The 13,673-nt window shown below is 33.2% G+C and overlaps 2 protein-coding genes across 3 annotated transcripts in view; one reads left to right on the top strand and one right to left on the bottom strand.

Moving 5' to 3' along the window:
* LOC111424653 (FERM domain-containing protein 8 Bili) overlaps positions 1–13,673 on the bottom strand; it is a 39,831-nt gene that overhangs the window by 18,661 nt on the left and 7,497 nt on the right. The gene's annotated exons all lie outside the window — the stretch shown is intronic.
* On the top strand, positions 1,802–8,686 carry LOC111424654 (5-hydroxytryptamine receptor 1D-like). The gene is made up of 4 exons (XM_023058274.2): positions 1,802–2,324; positions 2,501–2,635; positions 7,220–7,369; positions 7,527–8,686. Exons 1-4 carry the CDS (start codon positions 2,132–2,134, stop codon positions 8,468–8,470), a joined length of 1,422 nt encoding a protein of 473 aa, XP_022914042.2. The 5' UTR covers positions 1,802–2,131; the 3' UTR covers positions 8,471–8,686.

Below are 13,673 nucleotides of genomic sequence, written 5' to 3' on the forward strand. Positions count from 1 at the left end.
TAAACTTTACCGCAATTTTTTCCATCGAGCGGTTACAAAGATATCGATCTCTAAAGTGAGGGGTCTTGACTTTTTGCACGAATAGTAGTCAGGAATATGTGGAGAACCCCCATGAACCACGAATTGTACCACTTTTATGAGTAACCACGAGTCTCAGAATATAATAATAGGAATAGTATTTATTATCCCAACGGAAAATACATTGCTCACAAAAATGGGATAATATTTGTTAAAGCTAAAGTATTGAAACCCAATTGGAATACACACAGAAAAATTAAAGTAATAGAGACATATAAGCTATTTATAAGAAAGAACTCTACTAAAAGTACCAATGTGACAGAAACAGAAAATTACATCTCAGTTATATAAAACTCAAACAGTTAACATGGGCAGGTTATGTCCAGATGATGCCTGATGAAAGAAAAGCAAAGAAGATACTACAAGGACAGCCTGGAAGTAGGAGACCATTTGGGAAACCCAGAACAAGATGAGGGGATGAGGTGCAGAGGGATGCTAGAAACATGTTAGGAGCTACAAACTGGAAAAGAGCATGAGAAGAAAGAGATGGATAGAAGAGATAATTGAGGAGGTCAAGGCATTTTTCACGTGTTTTCTTGTATATAGCTCTTTTTGTTGGTTTTTATTCTAACTCATCTCCCAGAATTCCTTGAAAACGGCTGTTCTGTCCTCTTCTTTTATAACTTTAACTCAAATTTTCAAAATCGTATCTCAAAAACGAATAGAGATTTTTATATGAAATAAAAAGTATTTTAAAGCAAATTTAATCAAGAATAAGTGCTATAAAAATAAATTTCTACCGTAAAAGAAATTAATAAGTAAATTTAAATACGGTTTTAGATTAAGGAAAGATCGATTTTTTGGTGGTGTGTTTAATATTCCGCCTTCTCTAAAGACAACAAAGATATCAGCATGTACAGGTGGAAATAGATGGATAAAAATGTGTTGCTTAAAGGTTTTTGTTAATAAAAAAATATCGTTTTAATATAAGAAGAAATTAAAATGTAATAATTGTGCTTCCGTTTTCAGTTAAATCCAAAACATATCTAAATCAAACCCTTCAATCAATCCAAATTTATTCTGTCATCGCATTATTAATTAATCATGATGCATTGATTGATATCCACGTCGAATTACAAACAGAGTTATGCAATATCGGCAGGATTGGATCAAAATAATCTAATTTAAAAGTAGTTTTAATAAAGTCCTGCCTAAATCCGTTCCTGAACTTCGCGAACATCTGCATAGTAAATGTGACGCGTAAAATGAACATATTGGTCCCATTAATGGTAAACATTCAGCAGTGTTTTTGTCCGCGTTTATTGCGAAAGTATACATGCAGTTTCATCTAATTTATTATTATGTACTGAAGTTAATAAAGCAATTTGGAACAACATAATAATAAGATTAAATCTAAATTAATAAAAATAATTTTTTAATATTTTTTTAAATTTTTTTCTTGGGGTTTTAACAACTATTATCAGTCATATTAGCATACAATAAGCTGGAAATTTATTATTACCTAAGATGTAAAGATGTTAATATTAATACAATGGTGTAATTTGACTTTCTCAAAATTCTTTTTCAAGGTTAAAGTGAGCCTTGCAAAGAGTAGAATAAAAAAATATATAAAACCAGTTTTAGTTTGTTAAAAACATTCGTTGCGGTTAAGAATATGCAATGTGTGAGTTTCGGTTTTTTTTATCAAAAAAAATTATTTATTGTTAGATAAAATGTGTGGTGACTTAAAAACTGGGATTTTTGTTCAGGAAAATCAACTTACAAAAGTCGCTTCCTCAAAAAGATATGCACGGGAAGTGGGGAAACTAAGCTGATAATAACAATCAGAATCATTGAAACAGAACGAAAATGCTCGATAAAAGACTGACAGTCAACTGGCGAACATCAAGGAGGACAGTGACTAATATTTTTAAGGTGTGTTTTTATTTACAATTTTTAACTTGCGTTAGAAGTGAGACAAAGATGAATAATAAAATAAAAATTTTTATCGGGTACATAAATTTGTAAAATTATACAATAAAGTAATTAGTAAATAGATAATTTTGTGAAATCTGTATCAAATTCATCGGGGAATATTATCGGTGTTGTTATCATGGAGACTACTACGGAGTACAGTTACGAACTCGAATATACTACTGTTAACATGGATAACGTAACAGCAAACATAACTACTTCCCAAAAAACGCAACTTTTATTATACGACATTCTCATACCAACAGTTGGTGTTTTAGCAATTTTATTGAACGGATCTATAGTAGTTTCGAGTGGATTAATTATTAAAAAAGGTAAGCAAACAGATTGTTTATAAATTTATTTTAGTCTATTATTGATTTGTCATACTAAAATTCCCATTCAATTATATCAATCTTATCTATTAAAGCAAACACGTCGAATTTAAACATCTATTATTATAAAATGTTTTATTTAGTGAGATTAAATTGATAAATTTTTTTTTTGTTAGGTCAACAACCACGTTCAACATATTTATTTCTTGGGAATGTTGCTATGACAGATTTGGTAACATCGTTTGCAGTAATGTTTGGACAATTATATCCGAAAGAGAATAGGAATCATTCAATATGTTGCTTCCAAATTGGTATGTCCAAAAACTTTCTATTTTTAAGAATTATACGTTTAGCAAAAGTAGTTAATTTTTTGGACACGAAAAGTTAAAAAGTTTTTTATGTATTTTTGTGGAATTCATTTGTAACTAACAAGGGCGATTAACTTCGATGCGAAAATTAGTAATTAGATCATAGAGTCTAGAGATGTTATAAACTAATATATTTGTGGAACAGGTACAATATGTTTCTTTGTAAAAGGTAATAGTTCAAAATAACTGTTTTTTTGTTCTTTTGTTCCTCTGTTTCTAGTGATATAGCATAAAATCAATTATAACTTGATTGCTAAAACTGATGGAGAAAGACATTATGAATAAAAAATATTCCTAATGCATCAATAAATCATAATCCAGAATTATATCATATTTATCTATTAGCAGTTTCTAATAATATAGCATAATTCCCCAAAATGTCAAAATTGGACGATTCCTCTAAATAAAATCAACTATAACGTGAGTACTAGAACTGATGGAGAAAAACGTTTTGCATCAAATTTTCCTAATGCATCAAGAAATCATAATCCATAATTATTTCATATTTATCTATCACCAGTTTCTAGTGATATAGCATAAATCACAAACTGTTAAAATTAGACGATTTTTCTTAATAAAATCAACTATAACGTAAGTACTAGACCTGATGGAGAAACATGTAATGAATAAAAAATATTCGTAATGAATCAAAAAATCATAATCCATAGTTGTTTCATGTTTATCTATCACCAGTTTCTAGTGATATAATATAAATCACAAAATTTCGAAATTTGGACGATTTCTCTTAATAAAATCAACCATAAGGTAAGTACTAGAACTGATATAAAAGGACGTTATGAATAAAAATATTCCTGATGCATCAAGAAATCACAATCCATAACTATTTCATGTTTATCTATCACTAGTATCTAGTAATATAGCATAAATCCCCAAAATGTCAAAATTGGATGATTCCTCTTAATAAAATCAACTATAACGTGAGTACTAGAACTGATGAAGAAAGAGGATATGAATAAAAAATATTCGTAATGAATCAAAAAATCATAATCCATAGTTGTTTCATGTTTATCTATCACCAGTTTCTAGTGATATAACATAAATCACAAAATTTCGAAATTTGGACGATTTCTCTTAATAAAATCAACCATAAGGTAAGTACTAGAACTGATATAAAAGGACGTTATGAATAAAAATATTCCTGATGCATCAAGAAATCACAATCCATAACTATTTCATGTTTATCTAACACTAGTATCTAGTGATATAGCATAAATCCCCAAAATGTCAAAATTGGATGATTCCTCTTAATAAAATCAACTATAACGTGAGTACTAGAACTAATGGAGAAAGACGTTATTAATAAAAAATATTCCTAATGCATCAGCAAATCATAATACAGTATCATTTCATAGTTATCTGTTACAAATTTTTATTGGTATAGCATAAATCTCCAAAATGTCAAAATTGGACGATTTTTCTTAATAAAATCAATTAGGTATGTATAACGTAAATACTAAAACTGACGGAGAAATACCTTTTAAATAAAATATATTCCTAATGCATCGAGAAATCATAATCCATAGTTATTTCATGTTTATCTATCACCAGTATCTAATGACATAGCATAAATCCCCAAATGTCAAAATTAGACGATTCCTCTTAATAAAATCAACTATAATGTGAGTACTAGAAGTAATGGAGAAAGGCGTTATGAATAAAAAATATTCCTAATGCATCAATAAATCAGAATTATTTCATATTTATCTATTACCAGTTTCTAATAATGTTGTCTAATTTGTCTAACATGTCCCAGTTGTCAAAATTGATAAAATTGGACGATTTTTCTTAATAATCGCGTACAACTCAAAGACACTTAAGTAACCTATTGAAGACTTAATTAGAATTAAGAACTTATTGTATTATACGGACACACTTGTTTATACTTCTCAACTGGTCTCTAAGTTGAGATAAAATTCACAAAAAGCAGAAATTCGGACTTCTGATTTACGCTTTCAGTAACTCAGATTTAAAAGTTTTGGCATCTCGTATTTTATACTGTTGAAATCTACATTCCAAAACATGTTTTATCGGATTTAAATGCATGTTCTGAAGAGGTGTGTTCAGCTGTCTACTATCCGTGTCAAACGTCAAGGAGCCCTTACTATAGAGATCGATATCTTCCTATCCGGCCGGTGTGTGTTCCAGATAGGACGTCGCGCCTTTATTGTTCCTAAATAAGAAATAAAGGTGCGACATCCAATCTCTGGAACACACACCATGACCATCTTTTCCGATTGGGCGAAACCCTCCTCTCCCCGCATGGGTTATTAGTTATTACTGTTGCTTTTTAATTTATAATTCGCTCAAACCGCTCTAAAAAAATTAGCGAGACATAACTTTGATAAACTGATAATGGTATCCGATAAACGCGATTATTTGACATATTTGGGTTAAAACCGCGTTGAAATATACCCAGCAGTTTTCGACATAACGGTTCAAATTTACATATGTTACGGAGAAATGTTCAGTGATTACAACAAAATATACCACAATTTTTTTTCAAATGGTTGTGAAGATAGATGGAACGGATAGTAGGTGGTATAGCAACCACCCTTTAAAAATGTTTGCTGTATGCTTGCAGACGTTGCCTTGCTGGAAAATCTAGCGATCCGTAAGTCCAAGCTTTCCATTGATAGCTTCAAATTTGTTCTAAAAAAACTTCTCCATTGATATCAATCCATATTTTCATCAATGAACAACAGTTTTCGCATACTATATGCTGCTATAGTTCTTCAAACCATGACACTATTTGTTCAAAAATTCCTTTCTGCGCATACATATTACATATTATATGTATGCGCGGAAAGGAACTCTTACAAAGGCCTTATGCCGTGTTTCGTTTCCTTCAAATTTTTCCTCGACCATCACTTTCAAAAATATTGTTTTCCAATTCGTTAGTAAACAAAACTTTAAAGAAGTAAACTTCATTCTCTTGTCATCACGAGATTTAGTGCTGAACGTCGATTGGTTTTAGTAGCGGCTCTTTTCGGGGTTTCCTGCTGAAAAGTCTATTATCATGAACTCTTTAAATGGTTCTTGTATGTATAAAGTTTTTAGACATAAAGGCGATGTGGTCGGCTATTTTTGGTGCCCTAATTTTAGGGTTTTGGTTTAATATGGCCCTAACATTTCTTGTAGATAGTTTCTTTAGCCGGCCTGTATACACTCTGCTATCATAAGAATCAGTCTTGTAATTTTTGATAAATCACCTCTATTTCACACCCTTTCTGATGTATATTTTGTTAGTCAATTTATTTTCTGTCCTTATTATTGATACTGTTGGCTACCTGCACAAATTTTTAATCATTTTGACGTGTCATCTACTCATAAAGCATATTGTGATTGATCTCTACATTTCTAAAGCAGCACATTTAGTTTAAATTGTGCCTCTCTAGTTCTATGACTTTGTCGATGTTCCTGATGTATGGCTCTTAAGGCTATCTTCAGACTATAGCTCATCAAAATCAATCGATGTTGTTAACATTTGTTTGCTCTACTTTTTTAGGTATCAGAATAAACACAGAGTAAGGCCAATCGTATAGCAAAATTCCTGGGCAATATACCTTATTTAAGAAGTTTATTAGGATGTTGAGGCTATCATCTGGTTATGTAGCGTATATATTATTCTCATCTCGAAGTATCCGTGTCTTTGATAGTTCTATTGCGTGGTATACCTCAGACAAATGAATTACCATCGGTTGGGCTTCGCGGTCTATTTCTTTCGATTCCTGCTGGATCTATTCTTAGTTTTGTAATCTTTTTGTGGATTTCTTTGTATTTCTTGTTGTTTTTTCTTCTTTCCTCCAATTTAGGATGTACTTCATGAAGTACACTTTTGAATGCCTATCACTGGTCTTCTATTGGTTTTGTTATATCTAGTTGCCATTTCTTTCTTTGTTTCTGATTCTTCCAGTTTTTCAAAGTTAATCCGTTTACTTTTCTGAACTTAATATTAATCACTGACTCTCGGCTTAATTAGACAAAAGAACTGCAACTTCATCAGATAAAGCCGTGGCGCCACAATATGATGATCAGTTTCAGATTGATATAATGTTAATCACTGCGCCTTGGTCGCAAGCGATCTTTGCTCAATTCGGGCGCTACAATATGACGCCCAGATTCAAGTTGATTATGATAGGTCCTGACAGACCTATAGTCTGTTAGGAGACAATCAAAACTTGTGATTCATTCCAAATTCATTCATCAAGTTTTTTGTAGACCGAAAAAGATGTTTAGGATCTTTGCTTCATCAGCTCACCTTGCAACATTATATCATGATTATTGAAAAATCAATATTTCCAACGTAATAAAATGTCCTAATTCTTTGAAATATGTAAAACAAGAATTTAATATTTTACAAATTAGAAAAGTTAACGTCTAATTAAAGAATCATAAGAAATAGTATTTGAGAGATTTTATTACAAGATATAAGAAACATTTAACTACTCGTGTCCAAAACTATACGAACAAGCAATCTAATTAAAAACATAACATTTTATTTTATAGGATTGATCGTTTCAAGTACTTTGGCTTCGGTTTATTCAGTTGGTTTAATAGCAATCGACAGATTCCTTTATATTATTCACGGTTTGCAATATCAACAATGGGTTTATCCGCTACGTGCTCGAATATTAATTTTGATAACGTGGATAATTGGTAAGTTTATTTACCCAAGACTTAGCCGGTGTTGTTTGATTATTTTGGGCGGTGTTTTTCATAATGATTTAACCGGATTATTACTTACAAAAAAAAACTCGATTACTGGTACTACTAATAAACCATTCATACTTTAATTCATTTTTAATTTTGTTAGGTTGCGTTGTTGGTTTTCTTCCTTCGATGGGATGGTCCGGCGATTCAAATGGCGGAAAAAGATGCTGGTTCGTTTTGGTTGCACCGAAAGATTTAATATTTTTCACCGTTTGTGTCGGAATAATACCTTTATTAATCGTAATCATTTTATATTCAATCATCTTGTACCACGCAATAAGAAAAATAAATCAATTAAAACGTGCTCAAATTGCCGATCATGAAAACAAAATTGACGTAAATGATAAAGGTTTAAGAATATTTCGAGGACGCGGAAATCAATCGGATACATCAGATGTTGAAGTTGATCAACCATCGGCATCGAGAGAAGAAAAGAGTTTATTTAAAAAAATTTTTCCTAAAAAACCCAGCGCTAATCCAGTAAACAATCCAAGTAAATGGAAGGCCATCAAAGTCGTTGTTTTTACTACCGGGAGTTTCGTCATCACTTGGTGTCCGTACTTTATTGTTTCCATGATGTATACTTTATGTAGTGACCAAACAGATCCGTACTGTAAATCACTTATGGTCCTCTTAGCCAGTCCGTTGGCTATTTTAGGATTTTGTAACGGACTTATAAATCCGATAATCTACGCATGGTGGCATCAAGGTTTTAGAACATTCATCACCAATAAGATGCAAGCGATACGAAATAATCGAAAATCGGTTGTTTCATCAAAAAATACTTCATCTACATCGGGAAATAGAAAAATATCCAATATTAGCAGCGATGCGGCTAAATTGACTAAATTACATCATCGAACACAAAGCAAAGAAAACATTATTGATACGAACAAAGAGGAATACGGAAGCGATAATAAATCGTTTACCAAAAGTGATGCTAGTACAAAACAATCTGATTTATCTTTAAATAGACGCAGTACAACACCAGAAGGATTTTCTTATACGGAAGAATCAACTGAATCTAATGTAAATACGCATTTATAAAATGTATTTAATTTTATTGATTTAATACATAGTTTGTTAATATTTTAAAAGAAAAAAAAACTTTATTATTATTGTGGTCTAGTATGATCAACTTTTATAAAATAATAAAATTATAATGTAATTTTGTAAAGATCAAAAACTGTACACAATTCCAGTACATCTTGTTCGTCGCGCACGTCGTCGCTGTTACAAGTTGAATAAAAGTGAATTATTGTATTATTGGTCAAAATTAATATAATTTTACCTGAACCAATTGCTGTACATACATGGTGTACAGCCATCATTTCTTGGATGTAAGTAACCTAACTTCATATGTTTTAAGTATATTAAAACGATTCAACATACTCAAACAAGAATAAATTATATACTATTGTTCTAGCATGTCTCGAAAGAAAAGTGAAAATTCTGCAATGCAATGGAATTTTTTTTTAAATATTGATAGCACTAAATTGACAGCAGAATGCAAATTGTGTAAAGCGTTACTTAGCTATAAATCCACATCAAACAATTTACGAAAACATTTGATGCGAAAACATCCCACAATTAGCTTAACTGAAGAGACAACATCGCTTACTAAATCACTAGTAAATGTAGAAGATATATCTGATCAAACACAACATGCAAGACCAGGTCCGTCTAGGTCACAGGTCGGTCAGGCCACTCTTTCAACATATGTACGAAAAAAAATCCTAGTGGTTCAAAAAAGAGAATGGATGAAGCACTCTTACTTCTCTTTATTCAAAATCTTCATTCACCATAGTAGAGGATGTTGGCTTTAAAAAATTTATTTCTGCTATTAATCCAGATTATCAGTTGCCATCAAAAAAATGTATAACTCAAACGCTTTTACCAGGTGCCTATGAAATGGCTTACAATAATTTAAACCAAGAGTTAAATAACATCAAAGCAGTTTGTTTAACTACCGATTATTATTATTATTATTATTATTGCTGCCGGGCTGAGGAGAGCGGCCCCTCTCGTTACCGCGACCTATAAGATCTATTGTAACTTTAGCTCTCCAAAGGTTTAGGGCAAATGTAGGTACTTAATGAACCTTAGTATTGTCCTGAGGTCTTGAACCTTTATGTCGGTAGGTAACAGGGGAGTTTTACCGAAGACGTTGTGCCTTAGACGGCCTCTGGCGACGCAATTGCAAAGTATATGTTCAGCAGTTTCTGACTCGTCGTTGCATAGTCGACAAGTTTGATCCTCAGCTTGTCCAATGTGGAAGAGGTGGTATTTTAGGGACACATGGCCGGTCAGGTAGCCTGAGAGCGTTCTTAGATCCCCTTTGCTGAGGCATAAAACCTCTTTGGTTTTGTTTTGCGACGGAGTTATCATACTCTTCGCTTGTCTGTGACCTGGAAGTTGATTGTTTGTTTTAGGTGGCTTTTTTCTAGTCCACATCCAGGTTGGGGTCCAATGAAGGGCGTGTTTGCTACCTCTTTGGCCAGCTTGTCGGCCATCTCATTGCCCTCAATGTTGCTGTGACCTGGAACCCACCATAGGGTAACATCATTGCCCCTAGCGAGTTCTCTCAGGTTGTTGGTACAATCTCTGATCAGTGCGGAGCCACACGTGTAGGCCTGAATTGCCTTTGAGGCGGCCCGACTGTCTGTGAAAATGTTTATGGATGCACCTTTTTGTCCTTTCTGTAGGTTCAAAGCGGTGCAGAAGTTTATAGCAAGAACTTCTGCTTGGAAAATTGTTAAGTCCGAGCTGAGGGGCAATTTGATGTGGCTATTTGGTCCACTGATGCCCATGCCTACTCCAGATCTTACTGTCTTTGAAGCATCGGTGTACCAGGCTAGGGCTCCTCTTTTTAGTTGAGGCCCTCCCTTCGCCCAATCATCCCTGCTACTAAATATGACCTTATACGGTTGGTTGAAATTGTATTCCGTCGGTATGAGGTCCGTTTTAATTTCAATCAGGTGATTTAGACATGGGTCCTTGAGGATCTCGAGGTATCCTCTGAGGTTACCCTGCATCAACTTGAGTGAAGAAACTATTTTCAGTGATAAGGCACTTAAGGCTGCCTCCTTTTGTATATACAGTGTGACCCGTTTTAAAGCGGAACACCCTCGTAAAATTTGTATTTATTATCCGATTTCGATAATTTTTTTTTTAATTGTAGAGCGTAAAAAACTGTACCTTAGGACAAAGAGTGATATTTTTCTTAAAAAAACAAGGCCTACTATTTCACTTTTTAGGTGCTAAAAATAAAGAAATCATATTAGGAAATTTTTTACAAAAAATCTGAGTACACCACTGCATTAAGCGCCTTTTGAAATGGGCATATACCAAATCTCATCAAAAATGGTTACAAATCAACACCGTTACAGATAATTGAAAAATACAATATTTTATGAATTTATTTGATCAGATGGAGTAAACCATGACAAAAAAGGAAATAAAATACAGAGAATAATACAAAACTATTTAACAATATTTAACAGAAATTCAAAAAATTGAAGAAAAAAACAACATTCAAGGTATTAATAGAAAATAAAAACTAGTTAAATGTCTGTTGCTTCCACCAATCCACCGTTAAGTTCGATACATTTATTGTACCTTCTTCGTGCATTCATTGTTACATTCCTCAGTTGCTCTGGGGTAATGTCTGCACATGCCTGAACTATTCTAGCACGCAGTTCATCTAGCGACTGTGTCCTTGACCTGTAAACTTTCTGTTTAAGGATTCCCCAAAGAAAAAAGTCGAGTGGTGTCAAATCAGGAGATCTTGGCGGCCATTCAATAAGATGACTATTTCTTCCTATCCATCGATTTTCAAAATTTTCATTTAACCAACGCTTTACCACTACTGCGTTATGCACGGGAGACCCATCTAATTGAAATTTTATATTCGCACATACCAGAGGTGGTAAATTGTTTAGCGCATTCGAAAACTCATTTCTTAAGAAATACAAAAATTTTGTTGAATTTAAATTGCCCTCAAAGAAAAATGGACCAATAATTCTGTTGTCAAGTATTCCGCACCACACATTTATTTTATGCGAATACTGTCGCCTTGCGTTGATGATCCACTCTGGATTTTCTGTGCACCAATATCTTGAATTTTGCGATGACACCACGCCATTTGTTGTAAACGTGGCCTCATCGCTAAACAAAATTTCCCTTAAAAAGTTTCTGTTTTCCAAGTATTCACCTTGAGCCCATAAACAGAATTCTAGTCTTCTCTCTTCGTCTCTTGGTTCAAGAGTGTGTAGAAATTTTGGTTTATAGGGTTTAATTTTATTTTTTGTAAGGCACCTTCTAATACATTCTCTTGGAATATTTAAATCTATGGCAGCCGTTCTGAAACTCGAATGAGGGTTATTATGAAAATATTCCACTATTTGATTATTATTTCTAATTTCCCGACGTGGATTTTGAACTTTTAGAATTTGTTTTGATACACTGCCTGTATCGTTGAATACCTTATTTACCCGGTGAACGGTGCTAGCACTAACCGGAGGCATATCTGGATGCCTGTTATTAAATTCTATAGCCGCTTTTCTTTTCGAAAGAATATTATCGCCAACAAGGCGTACAATTTCAACTTTGTGTCTAACACTTAGTCGTTCCATAATTACACCACTAAATTGCACACTTTTTATTAAATTTTTATAAGCACAAAACTGACAGAAGTAATGCTTTAAATCACTTTCATAGAATTCAATTCTTTTTTTTTATTTCCATGGTTTACTAGATAACTATTTTTTTATTTCCATGGTTACAAATGTAAATAGTTTTTGTATTATTGGCTGTATTTTATTTCCTTTTTTGTCATGGTTTACTCCATCTGATCAAATAAATTCATAAAATATTGTATTTTTCAATTATCTGTAACGGTGTTAATTTGTAACCATTTTTGATGAAATTTGGTATATGCCCATTTCAAAAGGTGCTTAATGCAGTGGTGTACTCAGATTTTTTGTAAAAAATTTCCTAATATGATTTCTTCATTTTTAGCACCTAAAAAGTGAAATAGTAGGCCTTGGTTTTTTAAGAAAAATATCACTCTTTGTCCTAAGGTACAGTTGTTTACGCTCTACAATTAAAAAAAAAATTATCGAAATCGGATAATAAATACAAATTTTACGAGGGTGTTCCGCTTTAAAACGGGTCACACTGTATATGTGGAGCGGTGTGAGACCGAGTAGGGCTTCCAAAGCAGCCGTCGGACAGGATCTCATTGCACCCGTTATGTTAAGACATGCTAACCGCTGGATTTGTGCCAGCTGTTGTTGAGCTGTCTTATGTTTTGTTTTTGGCCACCAAACCAATGAGGCGTAGGCGACCATGGGTCTGATTATTGCTACGTAGGCCCAATGAGCCATTCGTGGTTTGAGCCCCCAGTTCCTTCCTAGGAGCCTGCGGCAGATCTAGTTTGCCATGATGGCCTTTTTCCTCACCTTATCTAAGTGTGAGTTCCAGTTTAGTTTACTGTCAGGTATTTGTATTAACTACCGATACATGGACTTCCAGAAATACAACTTGTTTTCTGAGTCTAACCACCCATTACATTACCAATGACTACGAATTACGAAACGTATTGCTTAGCTGTACACCTTTTAAACAAAGTCATACCAGTGCCAACCTTGCCTCCGAAATTAAAAGCTTAATAAATAAATGGGGATTATCGGATAAAATTTTAATAATCATTTCAGATAATAACCAACATAAAAAAATCTATTATAGATGACCTGCAATTAAATCATTTTGGATGTTACGCACATACATTAAATTTAATTGCAAAAAAAGGGATAAATAACATCGAATTGATAACAAGCAAACTACGCGTCATTATTGGTCATTTCAAAAGAAGTACATCGGTTAACGATAATTTTTTTTATTCAGCAAACGACAACTATAACCTAATAAAAATCCAAGAAAACTGATCCAAGATGTGGTAACAAGATGGAATTCCACATTCTATATGCCAGAACGTTTTTGTGAATTGGAAGAAGCTATTCGAACCACCATATCATTAATTAAAGAGGAATTACCAGTAATTACTTCAGACGAATGGGATATCATCAAAGAATTGGTAACAATTTTAAAACCACTAGAAAATGTGACCAACATTATTTGTGGTGAAAAGTACGTAACAGCATCTTTAGCAGTTGTACTAACGGACGGTTTGAAAAGAGGCTAACGGGTTTGGGAGGCTATGAGGGAGATGGGGGAGAGGAGATAGCAG

This window comes from Onthophagus taurus, chromosome 7, assembly GCF_036711975.1.
Source record: "Onthophagus taurus isolate NC chromosome 7, IU_Otau_3.0, whole genome shotgun sequence".
NCBI lineage: Eukaryota > Metazoa > Arthropoda > Insecta > Coleoptera > Scarabaeidae > Onthophagus > Onthophagus taurus.